Source organism: Marmota marmota, unplaced genomic scaffold (genome assembly GCF_001458135.2).
Source record: "Marmota marmota marmota unplaced genomic scaffold, marMar, whole genome shotgun sequence".
Taxonomy (NCBI): domain Eukaryota; kingdom Metazoa; phylum Chordata; class Mammalia; order Rodentia; family Sciuridae; genus Marmota; species Marmota marmota.
In genome coordinates, this window is record NW_026000272.1 from 2,092,551 (window position 1) to 2,119,070 (window position 26,520).

Consider the following 26,520-nt stretch of genomic DNA (forward strand, 5'->3'; position numbering starts at 1 on the left):
AGACTTGCATTCAGAGACCTACCCAGGGAGTGGAGGGCAGCCATACCAACAGTCTCAACTCATTTGGTGGGCCCTGCTTTCATGCCATACAACACTATTTGAGGCCTCAGATTTGGCTGATGAATATACATCAGATGGGGAGCACTTATCTCCACCTCCCTTGCTCCCTGGATACTCAGGCCTTCCTCTCACAAGTGTCACCTTCTTGGCTGTGTCTTTAAATGCAGGATCCTTTAGGCAGTGGAAGGCTCCTTGCTGATGGTGATTTGACAGCTGGGGAAGCCCCTGGGTTGATCCCTGATGGCATGAGAGGATTTTTAGAGGGGCTACTGGTACATTTCAGCGATATAATATAATGCTGGGCAGAGCTATGCTGCCACAATAAGGAGCCATTAGTTAGAATGGTTTAAGCTGTGTAAAAATCATGCAATACATGGGGTAGCCAAACACATTATCCAGAGCATTTCTAAGAATGGTTGTGATTGGGTAAATGAAGTAGCACCAGCTCTTCTTACAGCAAGACCCTACCAGCCTTGCCTCCATGCCCCAGTTCCCCTCATGACCCAATTCACGCCAGGATGGCACATTAAAATTACTTTTGCAATAGCAGTTCTTGGGCCTATCTCCACACTGTTGCTTAGACCTCAAAGGATCATCCTAACCCAAGGAGTTTTATGGCTGAATAATATCCCATCATATGGACAGGCCACATTTTTTATGTACCTATTCATCAATTGATGGATATCTGGATTGTTTCTCCCTTTTGGCTATTACGACTAGTGCTGCCATGAACATCTGATGCAGTTTTTGTTGAATATCTGCTTTGGTTGTTTGGGGAGTGGAATGGCTGGGTTCTAGGGTTTAACTCTTAACTTTCTGAGGAACCACCAAACTTTTCCATAATCTAAGTCCTCTTTGAAATGTCCACCATTTGTGGGGGTTGGAGGTCTCATGAAAAGGGAAAGCAGTAGAGTAGGGGAAAGGGATCAGAGGGAGGGCAGAGGGAAGGGAATGGGGAAATATTAGGAAATGACATTGCCCACATTATATTGTTATAGTCTATACATGTATGAATATGCAACAATAAATTCCACCATTATGTGTAATTATAATGCCCCGATAAAAATATGGGGGGAATGTCCACTATTGTAACTAGATGAAAATGTGGCAGAGAGGGCTAAGCCTCAAAGTCAACTTCCAGGCTGGCAAAAGGAAACCTCTATTTTGGTAGTCTGAGATGGAATCCAGGGCCTCCACATGCTAGGCAAGTGCTCTCCCACTGAGCTACATCCCCCTAGCTTCTGCAACTTCTTTAGAGAAGCACCTATTTGCTCCTGCTGCCTGTCCACTTGCACTGCCCATGGCCTCTGACAGAACCAGAGTTTGATGTAGGCAACACTTTTCCTGTCTCCAGGCTGAATGAAGATATCCACCATTCTAACACCTAACAGACAGAGAGCCAAGAGAGAAAAGCATGGTCAGATCAGGCAACTAGAAAACTGGTTCTGATTTGTCATCTAAATCACATTTAGCTTTCTGATCTAAAATTGCATCATGGGTAAGGTTTAACAGAAGCCTAGAATCCTATGGCAGAGTTTGTGAGGACCCGTGGGTCACTGCCATTTGAGTTGGAGAGGTTGTTGTATTCCCATTCCAACTGAAATGAGCCATCTAGCCTGGATTGCATTTACTTTGAGGCAAGAAGCCTCTCTAAAGGCATGGTCCTCCAGAAGCCTGTTCTGCTGTACCTACTCCTCAACCTCCTGGCTCCTTTAGCCCAACTCCACATCTGGAATCCTGTTAAGGCAAGCTGATCATATGTTCCCCATCTATTCAACCAAGTAGAACACCACTCTAGAATTATCTCTGGCCACCACCTGGTCAGAAACAGCAAGATATGTGTCTGCACAAGTAAACAGCAGAGCCTGCCTGAGCAGGGAATACATGCCTAGGAGTCAAGTTCTGCATTTTTATGTGCACACAGGAGGTGGCTCCTATACCAAAGCCTTTCCAAGGATGTGGGGGATTTGTGATGTTTATTCCAATTACACAAGCACTCAAGCAGTAGTCATGAGGGATCTATATAGACTCCCAACATATTGGACTGTTTTTGAACTTCAGCTGCAATTCTTGGTGTTATCAACCACAGACCTTTGTAAGATTATAGCCTCTGTCAGTGGAAAATGGACTTTCTCATTCATTGGTTCAAACAGCAATTGTAGGATATAGTCATGGTTTTACTTCAGATCCTTGTTTTTCACACGGGTAAACTGAGGCTCAGAGAGGCCAAGCAATTTCTTCAAGTAGTACAATTAAGTTGGTGGCAGAGCAGAGCTTGACACTCAAAACTTCAGAGTGCAGATCAGAAACAGTGTACCAAGAATCCAGATGTGCATGACACTAGATGTATGGACACTTTGGAAGAAAGTCAGCCTACCCAAGGTGACCTAGAGGTTATGCTTGGACACTGAGGAAAAGGCACGTAATTTCAGTAACATAAAATCTGCTGTTCAGTCTCAGTCATAGCATTTCAATTTGGCTGTAAGGACTGTTGTACTTGCCCTAGGATTTTCCAAGTTACACATCACAGGAGAGTGCCAGATAGCAGCAGCCTTAAACAAGGAAGCTCCTCCTGCAGTTTTTAGTATGAACATTAAGGTAGTTTGGCTACTAAGAATTTGCTGATCTTCGAGGGCCCAAACATTTGCCTAAAAAGCCCTTTATCTTCCCTCAGGTACCAGGTGCATTGTTATTGACCTGACTGAACTGCCAAATACTCCATGCATACTAAAAGTGTTGTAGACAAATGGAGGATCTGATCAAATAAAGAAACTTCTGGACATCAAATTCCAATTGCTGAACTTAGCAGTGTGGGATGGTGAGAGGGCTGCAGATAGGTCTTGAACCCTCAGTCTGCTGAAACCATGGCTCTTATTTGTAGAGACCTCAAGCAAATCTTTTTTTTTTTAGTTGCAGATGGACATAATACCTTTATTTTATTTTATTTATTTATATGTGGTGCTGAGGATCGAACCCAGGGCCTCACACGTGTGAGGCAAGCACTCTACCACTGAGCCTCAGCCCCAGTCCCTCAAGCAAATAATTTTGAGCCTGTTTTCTTACCAACAAAATGGGGAGAGTGAAGCTACTTTACCATTTGTTATAAGGATTATATGAGCTTAGAAATGTAAAGTTAGCATAGTGCCTGGTGTGATGTAGATACCAAATAAATATTATCTCTCTTTCTACTCCTGAAAATGCAAACACATTCCTGGTGGTCCTAAAATAGCTGTTAACATGGCTTACTCAGCAACATTTGCTATTCAGGGCAGATCTGTCTTTAGTCATTGGCTGAGCTCCTGAACAGCTGTGTGCAAGGCTAACTTTTGTAAACCAAATCATAATAAAATGCAACAAGAATTTGCCACTGAAAGGAAATCCTCAGTATATACTTTATGAAGTGAAAGATCCCTCACCTAAATTTATTGGTTTTTTAAGAGTATACATTAGGGGATATCACCCTTTCTTAGAGTCAACTTTAATTCAATGTTCATCACAAATACATGATGTTCCACAGCCCCAAAGCACACAATAAGAAGAGTAGGTTACATATTGAAAATAATGACAATTAAAACATGTATTTAATATACTATATATGGACTGTATCTGTAATTGCATAATTGAGTGTCCTTTTGTGTGTGTGTGTGTGTGTGTGTGTGTGTGTGTGTGTGAGAGAGAGAGAGAGAGAGAGAGAGAGAGAGAAAGAAAGAGAGAGAGAGATGCTGGTGCTGGTGGTAGAGTTGCTTGACGTGATAGAAGTGGGCAGAGGTGGTGATAGTGGTGATGGTAGTGGCGGGGAGTAGAGGTAAGTAGTAGAGATGGTGGAGGTGATATAGGTAATGGTGATGGTGGTAGTGGTACGGGTGTGAAAATGTAAGTGGCAGAGTTGATGGGTAATTGAGCTGGTAGTCATGGTGGTCGAAACATGATGGTATACTGGTATGAGGGTGGAGGTGCTCCTACAGGATATTAATTTCTTGTTATAGCACTCTGTAAGAAGCTCCACTGACTGGGCCTGAGGAAGAAGACTCATTTTGAATGTGTTATTAACAGAGATCTCAAAACAGCCTGTCTCCTTGCAGTCATTCATACTTAATTTTTCCTTATCTGGGAAATTGAAGCTGAATTACTTGGGAAACACAGGAGATTCGTGTTTGTTAACATGATGCCAGTAAAATAATTTTATGTCAGATTTAACTACAGGAAGGGGCAAAGCAATTTAAGTTCCTTAGATGTCATGTGATAAAAAAATAAAGAGTGGTTAGCTCTTGACATATCATAGAGCTTTATAATGTTTTGAACAACCAATAAAAAAAAATTAAAAAAAAAAAAAAAAAAAAGAGTGGTTAGCTACTGTACACTTAGCTGTGTGAAGCCATTTAGTCAGAAAGCAGGTGTTGGGTGTTCGTGTTTGTAGACTGACTTCCTGGAGGAATTTTATCTAGGCCAAGTCCATTGTTCCAAACCCTAAAGGCTTTACTTGAGGGAAGATGAGAGGCAAGAAAATGTTTAGGTCTTCTGATAGTCACACAGCAGCCCTAACACTAGACTTCAGCACCTGAAGCTTGTTCTAGAAAAGAAGCAGCTAGAGTGGCACTGAGCTTCCCTCCACCAGAGATGGAGACTTTTAAAAATGCAAGGCAAGGCTGCTGAGGGGCCCAGAAGAGACCTCCACCAAAATGAGCATGTGCCAGGGAAGAGAAGTGTCAACAACAGAGGAGCTGGAATTCTAGTGGGGGCAAACAATAGAACAACAGGAACAAAACCAGAGTGAGCAGCATTGAAAAAATAGTGATGTGATCGAGAGTGGGTGGGGGTCCTCTAAGGAGGAGACTTTTAAGTGAAGGTCTAATGCAGAAAGGAGCAGGCAGAGAAGCACAGGGACAACACACTCCAGGCAAGAGCACAGCATGTGGAAAGGCCCTGGCCCTGGAGGGAAGGCTCTTGGTCTGTTGTGGTGATGAGCAGGCGGCCAGCGTGCCTGGCACACAGTGAGCTGGAGAAGTAGCCAGGAGCTCACAGAGGGCCTTGCAGGCCATGGGAAGGGGGCTGGATTATATTCTGTTTGCAGTGTGAAGCCCTGGGGGGGAGTGGTGAAGCCCCAGAAAGATCAGTTCGATGTTTGTGAGACCTCTCTGGATGCCAAAGGGGGAGAAATGAATGTTATAGGAAGAAAAAGGAACAGCTGCAGATGTAAGAACTCCCAAGGAGGATGGGATTGACAGCGTGGGGTCTGGGCCAGCTGCAGTACGGTGGCATGGGGTGGAGGGGATGGAGAAGAAGCACGTGGGGAGACATAAGGTCCTATGATTTTACCTCAAGTGAGTAGTGAGGACAGTGCCCACGTATTGGGGGCAACAAAGGCCTCAGGGAAACTGGTACCACATGCCCAGTGACCTGGATCGGGCTTGGCAAACTTTTCCTGGAAAGGCCCAGATAGTGACTGTCTGAGGCTTTGCAGGCCATGTGGTCCCAGTTGTGAACTCGTTGGTAAATAGTATGCCAAGGACTGGAGCCACGCACTAACTCAACTGCATTAACCAAAGCAGCTTATGTGCTGCATGGAGTTCCCAGTCCACAGTGTGTGAGCCGAGCCTCTTCCCCCTGGGAAATAAGGTATTTCCGAAGTGCCCTCACTGCACTGCAGGGGAACATGCAACCTTTTTGGAACTGAAAAACTTAAACATTTCCACTATAGTGTGACCATTTCTGAACCGTGTTATGCAGCAGTCCAAAATGGTATGCTTCACCTACACTAATGATACTTATTATTGTGCAACTGTTGGCCAGTGTTCCAAGGGAAACACTCTCTCCTCCCAGATCCCCTCCGGCTTTGCTCTTACAGCCTTTGTCCACTGTTGGACAATTTGCATATTGTCTAGGGGATTAAAGCACACCCTCTTCCCTTGGGCCTCAGTGGTCTCTCTAATAGGCCTTGGTTTCTACCTTCCCCCACAATGCCAGTTGCTCTGACCAACCTCCAGGCCCCTGTGATGGGCCTATGCACCTTTCAACCCCACAACATGCTCTATGAAGGTCAGACTGTTTCCTACTCATCTCTTTACCCCTAAAGCACATAGCCTTCCTGACAGGGCTCAGCTGGCATCTGCAGATTAGAATTACCCATTGGAGCAAATGGTGTTCTGTAGATTACCCTGTTCTGTTCCAGTGTAAGGCTTCCAGACAACCACTTTTCAGGGTGTCAGACAAAGGCAAGCCTGTGCCAAAGGGGCAGGAGGCACCAATGAGGTAGGGAACGACAGAAGCAGCCAGGCCTTGGGTTTGGGCCCTCAGTGGTCAAGTCCACTGGCTCAACGATCATGTCTGCCTTCCTAACTTTGGAATCTAGGGGATGATCATCTATGAGAAGGGAGGAGGGAGATGAGAAGGAAGGGGGAGGATGGGAGGGAGGGAAAGGAACAAGGGGAGGAGATTTTTTGACACATTATTCTGTATCTACTGCAGAAATCAAAATATGTAGCCCAAACCTGAGAAGTATACACCCCCACCCCCATCCTGTCATTGCCAGAAGTGTGGAATGAAATCCCCCCAGGGCAGTTTAGGATCCGTATATCTAACTGTAAAAGGGAGACATTGAGTTCTCCACCAGGGAATTTTCAGTGAAAGCAAGAGGTGTCTGCCTGCATAGGTCAGCCCACAGTTTGGGTACCACAGGCTCATACTCCCAGGACATGTCCCCTAGAAGGCAGTGGAACCTGAGTCCAGCTTGGCTGTGCGATTCTGTCACCCTTGCCCTGAGGGGAGTCCAACAACATCCCCTCCTCTCCCTGGGACAGTTCTTCCTCCAGACACCTGTTACCTTGGGTCTAATATCAAGGAAACTGGGGGAAGGAACTCGGTAGGAATGCAGACAAGGCCAGCGTGGGCTTCTGGAAGTTCAGAAATAGGCTCCCAGATGCCAGTGGAAGCCAGCTGCCAAATGGAGCTCCCCTTCCAGCATCCTCCCCCTCCAACAGACTGCAATTAATTTGCAGGTCACCGGTTTGCTGAGTTGGGTTACCCAGGCAGGACCCAGATGCCAAGCCCAGTGGTGTCCTGCAAGCTGACCGGTGCTCAGCCCTTGAGGAAGAGATCTGTCTGCAGGCAAGGCTCTGCCTGGTTTCCCGCCCTGGTGGGGTGTCTGTAACAGGAAAGGGCCCATTGCTGCAAGAGTAGGAGGAGGGAGCAAAGGGAGGGAACAGCTGCGTGCTCCATGGGGAGGATCCCCAAAATAGCAAGGCACAAGCTCACTTCGGGCCTTGACCCAGAATGCTCAAAACTGCACCATACATCCAACTCTCCTCAGTGCAGTGGGGCTGCTGATGAGGCTGTGGTATCCTCAGGGGTCCTCTGTGTTCCTACCTGAGTGCCAAGGACACATTCCTTTTTGCCCTTCTGATGGAAGAACAATTCTGAGGCAATGCCATTCTCTGAGCACTAGAACAAGTGCTAAGAGCAGTCCTACCCTGTGTGCTTTACAATGCAAGTACATCTGTGTCCTGCTTCATCATCCCTGAGACATTCACATAGAGAGCAAAATTATAGGCCTACTTCGCTGATGTGCAGACTGAGGTCCAGAGGCTCACCTAAGTGCTTAGTAAATAGCAGAGACTGCTGCTTCCTTGATGAGATGGTCCCTGGGATCACCTGGGTTTTGGAAGTGAGGCCATACACACGAAATCCCCTCTCTACGGGTCAGTCATGTACCCACAACATACCCACAGCCCGTGTGAATCTGGGCTAATGGCAAGGACCCCAATCCCTGAACCTGGTCCTCCTTCCCATACTTCTAAGTGTCATTCCAGTTCCTAGGTGGCTGTCCCCCTATCCCTATGGGATCCTCATTTCTGGTTTTCTGCCAAGCTGGACAGTGAGTCATGCTGGTCACAAGGCTCCAGGGAGCTAATAGGTAAAGATACTTTACCTGTTTATGGGATGAAAGCTCCAGGAAAGGGGGCTCTCTTTTCTCCACTGGTCTAGCCTGAGCACCCAGAGTTGTGCATGGCCTGCAAAAGGTCCCACAGATATGAGTCCCTAACTGGGGAGTGGGAGGCAGCTAAGTGGGAGGAGATTTGAAGGCAGGCAGGGCAACTGGGTTTGAGACTTGAATTTACAACTTTTCATCTGTGTGACACTGGAAAAGTCCTTGTCTTTACCTGAACCTCTGTCTCCTCTTTGATGAAATGAAAATAGCAATCCCTGTGTCACAGGAGTAAATGAGGTGATACACACAAAGTACCTTGCACAAGAGAGTCACTCAACCATTCTCTCCTCCAGGTTGCACCACAAACTTCAGAATAGTAAAGCTTTGTTCCCAAGGAGGGAAGGCTGAATAATTTGCTCCTAGACTGTGAACTCCTGGATTTTAGGGAGGGTATTTGTTCAAGGTCTCACAAAGAGCTTGTCACACTAATAGGATATAGTCTGAGATCTGCTTCCTGAGTCCAGTGCTCATTTGCAAGCAAAAGCATGTGACTCCATGTGCCCATGGCAGATGGGCAGAAATCTTGAACCAGATCACACACTATAGGAAGAGGGGAATACAGCACCTCCTACTAGGTATTTCTAAGGTCACCAATCTAAAGAAAAGGGACAAATAGAACAGGACCAGTATTTTTGCAGCCATCCAAATCTCTACATACCATTACTCCAGTGGCTCCTCTCTTCTGCCTCAGCCCTACTTTCATTTAGAGGAGAGGAGACAGGCTGAGAATTGGTTCTGGTCAGTCTATAGGTAAGAAGCACACTGCACTGGGAACCCTAGATGAAGCTACCTACCTTCTGTGAGTCACTGGATTTTTCAGATTTAATTATCTTCACCCATAAAGGAGAATGATAAGAATAACCTGTCCCTTCTGGCCCAGGTCAGCAAGCTCAGAAGGACTACAGGGCATGTCATCTCAAAGGGGCCTTAAAGAGCAAGTCATTTAGTAGCATTAATTAGCTACAGAAGGTAAGCAGGTAATGCCCTTAGTTCCCCTTTTTGTCCAGGAGCTGCTCACAGCTGAGGGAATCTTTGCAACTTCAGTGAGGTATAGACTCAGATAGAGCTAACATGGGACATGTAACCTGAGTCCTGACTGTATGCACACTCTGGAGGACTCCCAATTTGCAGATCTAATAACTTTGAGATTCTCACACTAGTAATCAATTGACCTACAGATTTGGGGGAAAAATCAAGATCTTAACTTCAAAGGGAAGGACCAACTGTTCTGCCTCCTGTTAAAACTCCACACACAAACTGCAGACTGGATGCCTTATTAACCTTGGATAGACACCCAAATGTTCAAAAGGCAAAACTCCTGTTTTTCCCACATCACAAGTCATTAATCAATCATGCCACTGAATGAATGAATAAATGATGCTGAAAAGGTGTTTGCATTGCTGAGAGTTCTGATGACCACATTTTTTTTTGCAAGGTGAAATTTTTATTATGTTATCACAAGATATTGAGAGAATATTAAAAATACTATTATAGTTAACTGATGACCACTTTTGCCTGATACCTAACTCAATGTTTTGTGGTTTTCAACATGCTTTAGATCTAAGAGACACAGAGTATGGTGATGAGGATAGCAGATGCTGAGATCTGCCACTTTCCTAGTTTTGTGACTTTGTCAAATTGCTTAACCTCTCTGAGCCTCAGTTCCCTGCAGAGAATAATAGTCTCTTCCTCTCAGGGTTGTCATGAGGATTACAGGAGATAGTGTACCCCACTATCTATATTTGCTTAGCAAAGTACCTTGCACCTAGTGAATAGCAGGTATTCCTGCCCTTAGTTCATTTGAACTTCATCCTCAGAAAAACTTTGGAGCTTTTAGGAGCAGATGGAAGACCAGAAACTTGGTCTTAGGGTAGAATAGCTGTCACATCAGATGCATATATTCCTGCAATGGGGCTCTCAATTTATTTATACATAAATCCCAGAGCTGTTCAAAAGAACTTTCCTCTGGGACAGATAGAATTTTATTTCAAGACACTGACTTAAGATGTGCATTTTTGGTTAGTTTGTTTCCCAGGAAAGAACAAGAGAACTAGTTCAGCCAAACCTGAAGCAGATATCTATGTTAAGGTTGCTTTCAGGATGAGAGGGAGTGGTGCAAGCAATGTGTTTCTAGATATCCATGGTTTTGTGAATGCAAGGTGCAGATCCTTGGATGTTATGGAGCATCAGAAAAACAACACACAATGGAAGCATCTGGAAATGCACAGCTAGATCCTACAAAGGGCCTCCCCTCTGCTGCTCACATTCTAGGCCCTAAAGTAACTTCTTTGGACAATAGCTTTCTTGGTGAACTCAGAGGTCATTCTGCTTTTAATCTGTCAATCTCTGTCCCTCATTTCTTAAGAATCCAGCTCCTGAGATCCTCAGTGTGTGCAGTAGAGTTCAATGTTAGCAGAGGGTATCTTCCTGAGGTCTCACAAATTGACCAAACACTAAAATTCAGCTGCTCTCACACCTCACCAAGAGCTGCCCCGGCTGGTCAATGATGGAAACATCACTTGCCCAGCCCAGCCAAAGGTGTAGGCTCTCTCTATGTCATCCGCTTTAGAGACCATATGTCTTCCAAGAAGACAGATGTGGTTTCAACTGTGAAGATGACTTTTCTGAGACAGCTGTTTTCTGAGTCCTGAGGCATATTTTTTGGATCCCCTTAACTGGGGCAAATCCTTAGTCTTCTAGGACAGTTTGGCATTTTCAAAATAGGTCACTCAGAGCCAAGGACAGAGAACAAGGTGTGACATGGAGGAGGAAGAAGGACTGATTGTGGTCAAGTCCAAGGTGTGACTTTAAAGCAACGAATGTGAAATCTTGGCAAAGCTTACAAAGGGCACTAAAGGCTATCTTCCAGGAAAGGCCAAGCCTGGAGATGGCATGAGGAATGATAGCCTCTCCAGAGTGAGAGCATCGCTGGCTGCTCCAAGGACTCATTCTAAGTACAATGCTCCCTGGGCATTGTGATCTACACTGCTTAGACTGAAGCAGTTACTTATGTGTTACATTTTTTAAAAGAATATTGGTGGAGTGGGAGAGACCCCTACAACTACAACCTACTTACCCTTTTCTCCTACGATTTGGCCCAAGTGAATGAAAACAAGTGGGAAATGAAGAGGCGGTCTAAAGCCACGCTAAAACTGACCAGGAACTCTGGGGCCACTATTAGAGATTCTTCATTTACATACTCAGTTATTGACCATAAGAGAAAAGCATGAAATAAAAAGTGTAGTTAGTTAGGATGGAGGTTAAAAATTGCCTTCTAGAAGATACCTCACAAGGGGCTGGCAGTTTGGGGAACAGGTTGCTGGCCAAGTAATAGCTGTCATCTGACTGTCATTTCTGCCAGAGCTGGGATTCCAGTAAGTACAATTTTGTAAACATGTACACATTTAACTTCATAGCACATTCTCAAAACATTGTTGGCAATGAGGGGAAAAAAGGAGAAGCACGATTCAATCACCTCCCCCCCACACACTCCCCCCCACACACCTGGGCACATATCAGTATCCTAAAATAAATAAAGTACATTGCCCTGGGAATTGGAGAAGACAGGCCCTCTAATTATGTGAAAAGGCATTACCTCAGAGCCTAGGGCTCCTAGTTCTATGAACAGGAAGGAAGCAGACCCATGGCTCTATAAGAGCCATTTCCTCTCTGCTCTATTAATTTCAGAGATTAAATAAGCCACTCCTTTTGGGCCCAATACCCTAAGATAACAGCCATTGTGTTTGCAGCGACTCCTGCTAACTGAGTTAATCTCACTAGACTGGTGATGTTTTAGGCTTTTATTGTCAAATTCAACCAACCCATGGCTCTCATGGCCCTATCTATCATTGTCTTGGACTCACAGAACTACCACTAGAATCAAAATGCTAAATTTCAAACACTTGGATGATTTCTGGATTCCTAGGGGGGAAAGCAAAATTTGTCCAAAAAGTTGTAAAGAGGACACTAGGACTACAGAGTTGAAAGGGAACCCCTCTGTGTTCCCTACTCACTAGCTTCTTTCTTTTAGTCATATTAGGAAGTTAATGTAAGACATCTAGTGCTTTCCATTCTGGCTGGTTTCTATCCAAAGGAAAAGGAAGATTTTCTTTCCTCTCACCTTTCACCCTTTCCTCAATTAAAGGGGTTCAGTGCAGAAATCACTGGACTGAGAATCCAGATTGAGCCTTGGAGTATATTTCGAGCTCTTTCACAAACCCATGTGGGGCAGGAACAGCTCATTTTCTAGATCTTTTTCACATCACATTCAATTATATTTGGGTTAGACCCCTGCCATCAAGTTTGCATAGAGAATTTCAATAACACATCTTATATTCAACTTTAAGATTAGAAGCATTCAACACCCCCTCCCCCCATAGCCCATTTTCTGACCGATTCCTGGAGCTTTCTGGGCTCCTGGCGATTTCCCACCATGGCGAAATGGGGAAGCATGCTCTTGATTACAAGCCGACTTTTCCAGTCATCCATTGTTTGACCTGCAATTTTATTCTTGACTCTCCAAGGCGCTTCCCAAACGACCTAGACACAGGGCTTAGGGAGACAAAAAGTACACTGTCTTTCAGATATGAAGATGAGACCATTGACCCCGTGAATCACAGACTTACACTCTGAGGACAGGTTTGTGTGGAGTCAGCCACATTCCTTTTTCCGTCTCTCTCTCCACCCCAGAACCCTTGTTGAGCACCCCCACCCCCAGTGATGAAGGGCACTTCTGTGAGGCAGTTGGAGGGATGAAGTGGCAGTCTCTGGTCATGGGGCAGAGCAAGGTTTATTGGAGAACAGGGGGTGGGTGGAGGAGCAGCCTGATATTACTAAATAACACTAGGCACACAGATGAGGAATGTGGGCTGTAGGTCTCTCATTGCTTTTGAGTGGTATGCAATGGGACACAGGGAAGACTCTTCCATGGTCTGGGACACAGTTCCTTTGTATGAAGAATATGGTAGTTGGATCAAGTGATGGCTTAGGGCTCCTTCAGCTCTGTGAGAGTAAGTATTAGGACCCATAGAGGAGCAGATATCAACATGGCCCTGCTAGCGCCTAATCAAGTGTTCTGACCAATAGTTCAAAGCACAAAGTGACACTAGAAGGAAGCAATGGGTGCTGAAAGGAGCTCAAGAAACTCTAGTGAACTGGTTTACAGGAAACAAACTGAGCAGACTGTGACTATGGCTATTCCAATGTATGTGCTCTGTGATGGAGGAGCAGACATACAAACCCAGGTAAAGATGTCATTTTTGTTTTCCACAAGGTGGACATGCGATAAGAGCTCTGCTAAGACATTCTTATACAAGAGCAGCCTGTTTTAACATAGATCTTCTTAGCAGTATATTATGAGGCTCTAAAGTCTGAACTTCTATCTCTAGAAAGAATGCTTTTGTCCCATTCTCCCATTGAGTATAATTAAAATTTCTTGACCTTTTATATCAAACAAATAAAGAGTCTTAAAGGTAGAAAGAAGGCAGAGTGGAAAGGAACCTTGGAATTTGAGGAGTTCCTTGGGTTTTCTTTTGCCTCATATATTCCAGACTTATTACTAAAGAAACCAGGGCTGGGGTTGTGGCTTGGCAGTAGAGTGCTTGCCTAGTGTGTGTGAGGCCCTGGGTTCGATCCTCAGTACCACATAAAAATAAATAAATAAAATAAAGGTATTGGGCTGTGGTTGTGGCTCAGCAGTAGGGTGCTCACCTCGTATGTGCGGGACCCTAGTTTCGATCCTCAGCACCATATAAAAATAAATAAGTGAAATAAAGGTATTGTGTCCAACTACAACTAAAAAATAAATATTAAAAAAAGAAACCAGCAACTCAGAATGCCAGTAGGCACAGACAAAAATGTCTGCTCTTTCTAACCAGAGAACCAGGAAAGGGGTAACTTAGCAAGAAAGAAATTTTTTAGATAAAACTGTTCTAATTCAGCTGAACACCAGAGAAAACACTGCAGTCCCATTCCATCCCATCAGCAAAGACCAATCAGGGATTCTAGACTCTATCTCAACTTGGCAGTAATGAGGCACTTCTCCACATCTCTGCTAGGGTGGTTATCAGTAGATGCCCAGTGGTGACCCAGAATTTTCATCCTTGCCTGGTTGAAATGAGGAGCCCTACCCTTTCTGACATTAACAAAGGTTAAATGGGAGAACCCATACTTCTATATCCACCTGGCAAAAATAAGATGGTGCCCCTCTTTCCCTGCCAGAGGCAGTATAAGAAGAAGTCAGGTACAACAGAAGATTGAAATAAGATCCACTTTTATAACATAACATCCCGAAATGTCTTGATTTCAAGAGAAAAACACTTGTCATACCAAGAAACAGAAAGATTTAAAATGGAAAGAAAAATATTATCAACAGATGTGTCACCAAGATGACACACAGATGTTAGAATTATCTGACAAGGATTTTAAAACACTAATCATTTAAAAGCTTTAACCAACAATTACACCATGCTTTAAACACAAAATAGAGAATGTCTCAACAAAAAAATTACACACACATACACACACACACATATGAACCAAATAGAATTTTTAGAACTGAAAAACACAATATCTGAAACTTGATGCATGGGATAAAAAGGAACACAGAAAGGACAAGAGGGGAAAAAGTTAAGATGAAACAACAGAAATTACCCAACCTGAATGACAGAGAGAAAACAGGCCAGAAAAAAAGTGAACAGAGACTTGATGATATCTGGGTTATAAACAAAAGATCTCACAATCATGCCACTAAAATTCCAAAAGGAGAGGAGGGACACAGAATAGGAGTGAAAAAGTACTTAAAGAATTAATGACTGACAACTCCCCCAAATTTGGCAAAAGACATAAATGTGGAAATTCAAGAAGCTGAGTGAACCCCCCAAAGTATAAATGCAAAGAAATCCACTTAAAACAATATATCAAAATTTGTAGAGCACAGGTAAATGCATGCTAAGAGAGAAATTTATAACATGCTTACATTACACATGAGGAAAAGTTTAAAATCAGTAATCTAAACTCTCATTTAAAGCACTAACAAAAGAAGAGCAAAATAAATCCAAAAGCAAGAAGAAGGAAGGAATTAATAAAGAAGCAAAATAAATAATATTTAAAACAGAAATACAATAGAGAGAAACCCAATGGGAAAAGAGCAAGACAAAATTAATAAAATTGACAAACTAGTAATCTGACAATGAAAAAAAGACAAATACAAATGGCCAATATCTTGAATGACTAAGTGAATGTTACCACAGAACCTGCAGGTACAAAATGGATAAGAGGATGCTATGAAAAACTCTTCACAAAAATTTGGAAATTTAAATGGAATGAATTAATTATTCTAAAAGCACAAACTATCCAAATTATCCGATATCAAAAAATTGGAATATCCTGATATCACTTTGCACTCACTGGGATAAAAAAATACCACATTGCTGGCAGAAATGCAAAATGTTGCTGCTGTTGTGAAAAACAGTTTGGTGGTCTCTCAGAAAGTTGAAGAATTACCATTTGATTTCATAATTGCACTCCTAGACATATATGCCAAATAATTGCAAATGGGCATTCAAACAAATACTTCAAAGCAGATGTTCACAGCAGTAGTAGTCACAAAAATCAAAAGTGAAAACAATCTAAATTTTCATCAGGGGATAAATGGATAAACAACATTTTGGAATATCCATAAAGTGGAATATTAGTCAGTTATAAAAGGGAATGAAGTGTTGCTGGGCACAGTGGTGCACCTCTGTAATCCCAGCAGCTTGAGAGGGTGAGGCAAGAGGATCAAGTTCAAAGCCGGCATCAGCAACTTAGCGAGGCCCTCAGCAACTTGTCTCTAAATATAAATTTATAAATTTAAAAAAATCAATTAAGTAATTAATTAAAAGGGCTGGGGGTGTGGCTTGGTGAAGTGTCCCTGGGTTCAATCCTTGGTACCAAAAAAAAAAAAAAGGAATGAAGTATTGATATATGCTACAACATGGATGAATCTTGAAAACATGCCAAATGAAAGAAGTCAGTTATAAAAGGTTACATATTGTATTTTTTATATGAAATGTGTAGAAGAGGTAAATTCAAAAAGATGAAAAGCAGATTGGTGGTTGCCAGGGGCTAAGTGGAAGAGACATAGGAGAACTAATTGTTTAAAAATTGTTATGGTGTTTTATTTTGTGGTGATGCAAATATCTAGGAAGTAGATATGATTCCATAATATTGTGGATGTTCTCAATGTCACTTAATTGTTATACAAATTTTGTCTTTATAAAAAAAATAGTGCCAGGTGCGGTGGTGCATGCCTGTAATCCCAGAGACTTGGGAGGCTGAGGCAGGAGGATTGCGAGTTCAAAGCCAGCCTCAGCAGCAGCAAGACGCTAAGCAACTCAGTGAGATCCTGTCTCTAAATAAAATACAAAATAGAGCTGGGTATGTGGCTCAGTGGTTGAGTGCCCCTGAGTTCAATCCCCAGTACCCCTCACTCATCCATTGCTGGAGGAAATGTACAACTGTACAGCCATTGTGAAAAACAGCTGAGCAGTTTCTTAAAAAATAAAAAATGTAGCTACCAGCAACTGCACTGCTGGATGTTTATCCAGAGACATGAAAGTCATTATCTAAGATGTCACTTTGGGGGAAACTGGGTGAAGAGTACAGGGTTCTTTGAACTATGTTTGCAACTTCCTCTGAATATCATCATTTCCCAATGAGGACCTAACTGCTATTAAAAAAAAAAAAAAGAGTTCAGGATTCATATCCAGGGAGATCACTGATTCTTCTTTGTACTTCTGGGACATTTTCTACATAGCATTCTTTCTTCAAGCAATTTATACACATTTTGTACCCACCTTTTTTATTTTCTAAAATTGTCCCACCCAAATGTTCCCTATTTCAGGAGCCAAACATGAGACCTCAGCTGTGAACTGACTCCAATATTATGATCTAGAAACACCAAAATGAAGACAAAATGGCACATAATATACAGCATACCCAAATGAAGAAGGAAAAACAAGACCACAGATGTACCGCAGAGGCCATCATGAACTCCCTGGCCCAGGCAGGCCCAGCATCTCCTGTCTGTGGGGGATGGAGCACCAGATCTCATTTCAGGGCTGGCAACACAAAACCTATCAACATCAAACAAACTGCCTATTCAGCTCTAAAGAAAAAAGGCCAAAAAAAAAAAAAATGCCGCCTTGGCTTTTAAAGACTCAAGTCTATTGATTTCATGTCCTGCCCCTTTGTGGCCCCCAGAACCAAGGCAAAGAGAACAGGTGGGGGGTAGTGGCCAGAGCTTTCTGAACAAAGGCCCAATTCTCTGGCCAGAAGTAGCAGCCTATTTCCTCACTACCACAGTCAACATGTTTGGGTACTGGCTGGGCCCAGAGCTGGGAAGCGAGGGAAGGAAGATTTGTAGGGTTTGATGGCTGGATGCACACAGACCAGCAGGATGAGGATATTCCTATCCTCTAGATTTCCAGCCTGGATGGCAGGAGGAGGTATAGACTGCTGATAGGCAGAGAAAGCTGCAGGAGTATTAATAGACTCATTAACCCATTGTCACAATCATGACCACTTTGGAATCTAATTACAGCAGATCACCCTGCTCTACAAGGGATTAACTGTTACTAATTACTATCTGCTGTGAACACTCTTGGTATTATGCTAGGGTATGGATCAAATAGGTCACCTTGGGCCAGGGAACTGAACCTGGGAAGGGCAGGAAGAGTACAGGCTAGAGACAGGCAGGTCAAAGGTTAACAAGGTCAGACTTCTGGATGGCAGTATAGCTGGGGCTTTGGAGCCCAAGGAGGAAGGAGAGCTTGAGGCAGGAAGGTGAGCTTCTTAGTCATGAGTTACGGAGCTGCTTTAACTTTGAGACTTGATTTCCTCATGTGTAACATGCAAACTTCTGTACAGAAATGTAACACCTACCTTTGAGCACTCGCTATGAGAGACATTAGGCTTAGCTGTTTACATACAGCATCTCACTGGTTCTTTAATAAGCTATAAGATGAATAGGAAGAGCCTATTGTACACATGCTCCCTCTGTGCACCCTTTGACTTGGCAGGAGATATGTATTTAGTATTTGGCCCTACTTCTAGACTATCTACTATGTGAGGGAAGGGAGATGTCTTTTCTGTGACGGTAGGCCCACAGAGTATTCAGAGCCCCCAGTAGGGTCTTAGGAACTATCTGCTGAATGAGTCTATGGGGTAGATACAAGCATGGGTAAAGGGCTTCACCAAAAACTGATAGTCACCCAGCATGGAGTTTAGCAATACATAATACATTGTTCAATATTTCTGTGCATCTGGAAGGACTGTTGACACAATGTAACAGCTGCAAGGCATATAATTATAGTCTTATGCTAATAAATATATCAATATTCTAAAATATCACTTTTGTTTTGAAAAATTGACTTTAAAAAGCACCAAGTGATGTAGAGAAATTAGAACCCTCTCACTGGGGGGAATGTAAAACAGTAAGTACAGCTGTTATGAAAAATAGCAATTCCACTCCTGGGTATATTCTTAAGAGAATTGAAAACATGAATATACACAAAAACTTATACATGAATTTTCAAAGAAGCAATAGTCATAGTGACCCAAAATGGAAGCAAACCAAATGTCTATCAATGAATGAATGGATAAACAAAATGTGTTCTACTCCTATAATGGAATATCATTCAGCCTTAGAAAGGAAAGAAGTACCAACACATGCCACTATATGGATGAATGTTGCAAACATTGTGCTCAGTGATAGAAGTCAGCCACAAAGCAACACATATTATGATTCCATTTATTAAAACATCCAGAATACATAAATCCTCAGGGACTAAAAGTAGCTTAGTGCTTGCTTAGGACTAGGGGAGGCAGGGAGAATAAATACTGACTACTCATGGATATAGTGTTTCTTTTGAGGGTGATAAAATGTTATAGAATTAATTATGATGATGGCTGTACAACTCTGTGAATACATGAAAACATATTGGATGGTACATTTTCAATAGGTGGATTTATGATATGTAAATTATGTTCTAAAAAGTTGTTATCAACAAATTGTTATGACTTCTTACTGTAATTCAGGATTTCAGAAGGATGTTCCTTGTAGAGAAACAATGAAGCAATCTTTTTTAAGTTTCAGGAGGCAAACAATGTTTATATCCTCCACATTAAGCAAGATTATCTCCTTTCAAAATGGAACATCAACATGCCCTTTCTCTGTTTTGCTACTGACACAGCAGTGCTGGAAACCTTCCCCAGTGACCCACATGCTCTCCAAACGACTTCAACTATCTTAGGCTCTCTAGTTGATCCTACTTTTGGCAATGCTGCTGCTGCTCCCTAGAAATCTCCAATCTCTACACCTTGGGTTTCAGAATTTCTTCATGCTGTTGAGGTTACAAATGATACACCCGCACACACATCTGGGTATTAACTGGCACTCTGTGACAAATCAGCTCAGCTCAAGATCAGTACTTCCTGGCAAATAGAAGTGCTGCATGTTCCCACACAGTGGTTTCAGATGACAGAATGCTGCTTCAAAGAAGCAACTATCTAAACCAACAAGCTGGCTAGAAAACTTATTTGACTCTAAAGTGGAACAACATGTATTAGCCATCCATTATGGATTTGGAGACTTTTTTGAACTTGGGAACTCCATGAAATGAAGGCAGACCAAGATCATCTTAGAGCAATGATGACAACACTGGTCATCATGCTCCACTGAAGCTGAGAATTTTTGAGATCTCATTTCTTAAAAAAGAAACCAATTATTGGCCTTGTTTAGCATCATCTTTTCTGTGTCATAAACATCAGACACTTTTAGGATTTAAAGAGACCTTGGATTTGAAGTGGCAATCCAAACTGGAAGGCCAGGCTAACGATGCACTAGTTTCCCATGTGATAAATGTCAGCAAGCTTAATTTCTCTAAACTTTTCTGTAGCTGATTATCAAAGTTGGGGCTGTTACAAGGTGCTGGGAAACTATTCCAGTAGTGTATCATCCTGCTCATAAATAGGTATACGTAAATACAGACATACACATCCTCTCTCTCCTCCCTGCCTCCACTCCTAGAAAGCACTAAACACTAGAGACCCTGGGGGAAAGGGCTCCTCTTTTAACTTTCAGTTTCAGTAGGTATCTGGCCCTACTATTTGTCCATCAAACTGGGCTTGCTGCTCAATAGGTCCTCAGTAATTTCTATAGTTGACCAGCAAAAGAAGCAGGAACAGTAGCTGGGCTATTCTTTCCTGTCCCTACCCACTGCTCAGCCATGGCCCCAAAGGCCACAATGACTCCCCCTATCCTGGATATGATTTTTAAAAATCTAGACTTGTCATACAGGAGTAAAAAGGAATGCTGAGCAAGGAGGGAGAAAAATGTTGGAAACTGTTTGGTTTTGTAGCAATTTCAGCTAGCAATCACCTCAGTGTAGAAACAGTTTGTAAACATGCTACACTTGGGCCCAGACGCCAGTCATAACAGCAGGTGGAGGCAGGCAAGTGCAGCTTTGCGAAGTGTTTTTAGCTGATGGTCTAGAAGCAATAGCAGGCTGAATATGGGGCTGGGAGTCAAGAGACATGGGGTCAACTTCCATCCAAAAATTGCTTGACCCCTTTGAGCCTCATGTTACTCATTTGCTATATAAGGCTGATTCCCTTGCTCTCTCCCCTCACATGGTATATGTGAAGATAAAGTGAGACTTGAATCTGAAAGCCACTTGGACAGAGGGGTGCTGTGTGCATGAGAGGTGTTGGGCGAGGGTATCCCCTTTTTGTTCTCCCTCTCTTCCACAGTAAAGCTCAGTTAAGGTACTTGAATGTTAATATTGAAATAGAAAACTAGAGATTGTAGGGCCTAACCCCCTTTGGTACATATAGGGAAACTGAGGCAGAGGCCCAGGAGCACATAATAGCAATGGATGATGGGAGCTGACTTTAGAGTTATATTCAATGAATTCTAAGGCAGGGCATGAACCCAGAAGGCTGGACTTGAATACAGACCCTTGATGCAATGTTTCCTTGGGTCCACATTCTGAAAGCACTGGGCAGAAGAAGCCTAATAAATCTGCAAGGCAGCCTCTCAGGCTGCCCACTGCCTGCCTCTCCTCAAAGATGTGCCGGCATCATTGAGGTTTCAACCTCTCCTGCCAAGGCTCACAAGCAAGTTGCTTCATCTCTCTGAGTTTCACTTTCTCTCAATATACTAAAGAGCTTGGCCTGAAGGACCCTACAAGGCTAGCCAGCTGGCACAATCTCCACATTGGTGACTAGCTTTCCTCTACAGTCATCTACCTATTATGATTCCCCAGCCAGCGTGCTTCCTTTCACTGGCTGCTGGAAAGAACCTAGATTGGCTCCAGATTCCTAGTGGGGCTAGGTGGAGTTTGAGGTCCCCTCTTTCCACATCAAACCCAACACAAATGACACCACTCCCCAATTCTAAGTAAAGCAATCTCAGGGAATCACAGCCCTGCATCGTTAACTAGGACAATGCTCAAGAATTATTCATCAACCTCAGAACCCAAAGTATTCTAAAAACAAAGTGGGAAAAAACAAAGCCACAACTAAGAGAGAAAGAGATGTGGGCCATTGTCACTGGCACTGTGAGCATTATGAGGAGGTGGTCCCCATCTGATGACAGGAAAATGTGCTTTCAGTACTTAACATGATGAAATAATTTCTCTCCACTTTTGGAAATACTGCTCTGCAAATATTTTAGATATTATTTCCCAAATGAAAGAAAACAGTCAAGGCAGCTACCATCAGCTTGAAGGATATTTATCCATGGCAAGATATTTATCCATGGCAAGTTGGCAACAACAACTTTGGTTTCCAAAGAAAGTGGGAAAATTGCTGTGTATTTCAGAAATGGTTCCCAGACACTTCCCTTTGAGAACAGTCACCAAAATGCATGTAAGCAGGTGCTGAAAGTAAGTGTGAGTTTATAGGGAGCCATTCAGCGACATGACGTGATAAATAGGCAAGACCAATGTTTTACACACAGACAGCTTTGGGCTTCTTAAAGGGCTTGCAAGGGAAAACTGACATGAAGACTTTCACTAGGCTACCTTTGTTGATAGCAAGAGCTGATTTCCCAGTTAGAAGTATATAAATCTTTCTATTCCTATTGCCTGCTGAGTTCATCTATTTATCAAGCATGAAGTTCTAACCCTGTGCTCTAAATGAGCAAAAGAGAATCTGCTAAGTCCCAAGGAGACTGTAGATGCAAGTCACTTGACCTACAGCTTCAATCTATTCCCTCCCATAAGCCAGATGCTAATACCAAACAAGATACTTTTTCATTTCTTTTTATAAATATTTATTTTTCTAGTTATAGGTGGGCACAATATTTTTATTTTATTTTTTTTATTTTTATGTGGTGCTGAGGATCAAACCCAGTGCTAGGCAAGCACTCTACCACTGAGCCATGGCCCCAGCCCACAAGACATCTTTTCTTGTTCAAAACTCTCTTCCCTGAGTCAGAAGGAGAACATGCCATTGACTGGTGATTAGAACCAAGGAGGCCACATGTGCAGTGTGCTTCAACGTATTCCATCCTGCTCAGTGGCCCCTAGTCAGGTTGGTGCATCTGAGGAGACATCCTAAGTCAATCAGAAAGCCTGTAGGTCTAGCTTATCCTGAGCTTGATTTTGCCCATCATGTTTACTTCTTCTGGACTTAATTTCTTCTAGATCCAAACCACTACCACTTCTACCACTCCAAGAATCGTTCTTGCTCTAATTCCTTCAAGAATAAATACTTAACTTTACTTTTGGGTCGAATATAAACAAATTTCTGGGGTGGAAGGATTCAAATAGCTAGATCTTGAAAGGCATGTTATTTTGACACATTTCGCACCTACAGACTGACGGCTTTTTAATGGAATGTCATCTATTATCATTTCTTGGCCGTGGGCATAGTTGATTATGAATTCAAAAACACCCCAAATAAACACATTTGTACCAAGGCTTTGCAAATTTCATTCACCCAACAAAGCTGCCTATGTCATACTGGTTCCAGTACTTATCTTTTCTCTTTTTTTCTTATACAAAGCAAATATGAGAGTGTTATAGATAAGGCATAAGGAAAAGAGACAAACTTTCCATTCTGTATTGTGGCAAAGTAAGGTACAGTAAAATCCTGTTAGCTATGGAACTTCGATGCATAAAAAAAGACATTGTTTTAATAATGCTTATCTTTTAAAGTGGTTAAGAAACCCCTGGTGGTTTATGAAATTCATTTCATACTCATTGAAAAAATGGCCTAATGAGACAGTATTTATGCTGAGTTGCTTTCAGGTGGTGGAAGTTAGAAGGTGGGCCCCACATATCAGAAAGGCCAAAAGGGTCTCTGCTTTCTGTTAAAACATTTTTCAATACTCAAACCATTTTTCAACATACTCAGAAGAATCAAAATGAAATGAATCCAAAGCTTGGTTTTTGATATGCAGCAGACATGCTGCCTACATGGTTTTGCACCAACATTCACTAAAAATCCCTAAAGTTGGCATCTGGAACCTTGGGTTCAAGCCCCAGCTCAGGGAGGTCACTGGCTGCATGCCTTTAATTATGAGCCTCCTCATCACTTCAGTTTTTTTCTTACCTGGAGACCCCATTTGTCATATGACTGATGTGAAAACTAGGCACCATGCTTCGTGGGTGGCAAAAGGAGCACCTCAACCTTCCCGCCAAACAGGCCATGGCTTGTAGTGGAACCTGAGATGATGGTGCTCTCACTGGCAGGCCCAGCTCACTACTAAGTTACACTGAGATGGATATCAACCAACATTCCCTAGTTTGTTCTCAGTCTACCATTTTTCCATGCTACAGTTGGGCAGATGGGTCCAGGAACCAAATGTAACATTTGCCTTGTTAAATTCAGTCTTGAGCTCATCAAGATCTCTTTGGATCTCAATTTCATGCTAGAGAGAATTCCTCATTTTCTGGCACTATGTCAGAAGCAAATCTGGTTAGAGCAATTTCTCAATCTTCATTTAGATCACTGGGAAAAACGAAAGCAGGAGGGAGCCCCAGTACTTGCCTCTTAACTTCTCTAAGGGAAGACATTAAACCATTATCCATGACCTTTGGATTCAGTCCTTTAATTGGTTACACAACCACATAACTGAGCTGTAAATGAGGATTTCATGACAGATGCTTCCAAATGCTTTGCTGAGGTCCAAAGATGCCTTCCTGCTTTGCTCTGATCTACCTGCCTAGCTAACTTTTCCAATGAAAAAGGAAGCCATTCTAACAGAGCGAGCTACTCTGAATGAGCCTCCACTGGCTCTGAGGGATTCCCCACTCCTTTTGCTCCAGCTTTGGCTTTAGACTCATTTTTAACTGGCTTCCTTTTGTAAGCCCTCACTCACTATTCCTTTTTCCTGGAGCCACATCAAGCAAACCACAGGTACACAAGATATTCAGTTTAAGAAATTCCTTTGTGGAAATGTGGAAGTGCCTGCCCACTTGGTTTGGTTTTGCAGTTCTGTGTGAATTCTTCATGATCTGCACTGAAGGTTCCCAGTAGGTGCTCTCTTTCTTCCTCAGTGCCATGGTCTGTCATTCACTGTCTGCAGTGACCAGATAGCCCTCTCACAATCACTTCACCCATTAGAATCTTCTATCACTTTCAGGTTAAAGACCATTCCAGAGAAACACTCATATGATGCTTATACAGGGGGGAGGAATTCAAGAAATACCATGGAGGACAAGTCAAGGGGTCCAAATGAGTAGTCACTGAACCAAAAGACATCTCACATGATTTCTCAAAAGTCCTTGAGTAGGTTGGAGAGGTAATTTGATCATCCACAGGAACTAGAAATATTCCTGTGTAAGTAGTACTGGCAAGTGAACACCTCAGACGTTTCAAAGTCAGGTTTGTGATGAGTCAGGTACTTAGAGGAGTGTTGTGAGTGGAATATAAAAGTATTCTTCTTACCTTACAAACAAACTCATAAGTCTATCTGAGAGAAAGAACAAGCAAGAGAGAATGAAAGTTGGCTATGGAATCAAATTAGTTGGGGAAGTTGTCACAACACTATAAAGGCTTGAGACAAAGTTCATCAGTCCATGTGGAGTCCATGGGTCTAAGCTTGAGATGGCAACAAGATGTACAGCTGGAGCAGTGGAAGAACAGGCCAGAGGAATACAAAAGGTTATGGACAGGCAGGGAGGTGGCCAAGGATGGGAACCCATCTTAAAGGACGCAAGAGGGAAGCAGCCAATGGAAGTGAAGAAGTAGACTGCAACATCTGTATGGCTGGCTGAGGGTTAGGAGATGTCAGGAAGGTGACGGGTGCTGGGTGAGGGCACAGTGCAAGGAGGATTGGGGAAAGCTCACTTGACCCACAGTTAATAATGGGTTAGTGGAGAAAACAGAAATCATTCCCTCTTACACTCATGGTTATTTTGATGACTTTTGTTGTCAGGCCATGAGTTTCAAGGCTCCACACATTGATTTTAACTAAAAGTATCAATCAGACTCCCATCCTAGTATTGTCCATATGCTGACACTAGGCTTTTTCCTAATCAGTGTCTGATTCCTTCTATGAAAATCCGTATAATCACACTATACCATTTTACTTTCAGAACATTTTGTGTAGCACTTTTAAATCCTCGACTTCTAATATGGTTCTAGATCATATGGTTTTAATTACTGAATTTTTATTCCCTAAATTTGACTAAAAATAAAGTGATTTGCAAAACCAATGGGCCAGTTAAACAAGGTGGTTGCAATTCACTGGCAGCCTGCCTGCTTTTCCTGTCAATAAGTTCAGTTTCTGCTCCACAGCTCTCAACAAGTAGCTTGCTGATACCTGGGAAAGAAGGGAATAGGCCAGAGAAAAAGGTCTGCGGGCTGGGTGTGGTGGCACATGCCTGTAATCCCAGCAGCTCCAGAAGCTGAGGCAGCAGGATCACGAGTTCAAAGCCAGCCTCAGCAGTTTAGCAAAGCACTAAGCAACTCAGTGAGACCCTGTCTCTAAATAAAATACAAAAAGGGCTGGGATGTGGCTCAGTGGTTAAGCGCCTCTGAATTCAAACCCCAGTACAAAAAAAAAAAAAAAAGTCTACAGCAAAGGGGCCCACTGGGAACATTTGTGAGGCAATGTTGAGATTGGGGCAGTGCTGGGTGTGGTGACAGCATCCCAGAGGTATGACAGACAGCATCTAAACAACCTCTGCTCTACCTCGTACATATGTCCTCTCCTCAACCCAAGGCTCAGCCAGAGCTCCTCCTACTACTTCAGAGGCCAAATCCAAGAGACACCATGCATACCAAAGGCTAAAATGGCTTTGCAACTGCCAAGATGGCTCCTAGGCACAGGCAGTGGTAGCAAAGCACTTACCCAGCAAGGCAACAATTCATCATTTTCTGTAAACCTGGTGTTGTCCCAGCTCAGACCCAAGAATTGGGGTCAGAGTTATCAGTGCTGATAACATTGCAAGGGGCAGGGGCAGATATGATTTACAGCCAGC

The 26,520-nt window shown here is 42.9% G+C and overlaps 1 protein-coding gene across 2 annotated transcripts in view; it reads right to left on the minus strand.

The window, feature by feature from the left end:
- Mamld1 (mastermind like domain containing 1) overlaps positions 1-12,625 on the minus strand; it is a 52,576-nt gene extending 39,951 nt beyond the window's left edge. Inside the window, exon 1 of one of the 2 annotated variants that reach the window (XM_048796954.1) lies at positions 12,437-12,623. In XM_048796954.1, the coding sequence (XP_048652911.1) occupies positions 12,437-12,532 (96 nt within the window). In that variant the 5' untranslated portion in view covers positions 12,533-12,623. Of the gene's footprint in view, positions 1-12,436 lie in introns of both variants that reach the window. The other variant, XM_048796955.1, reaches the window with a different exon arrangement.
- Positions 12,626-26,520: the final 13,895 nt, after the last annotated feature.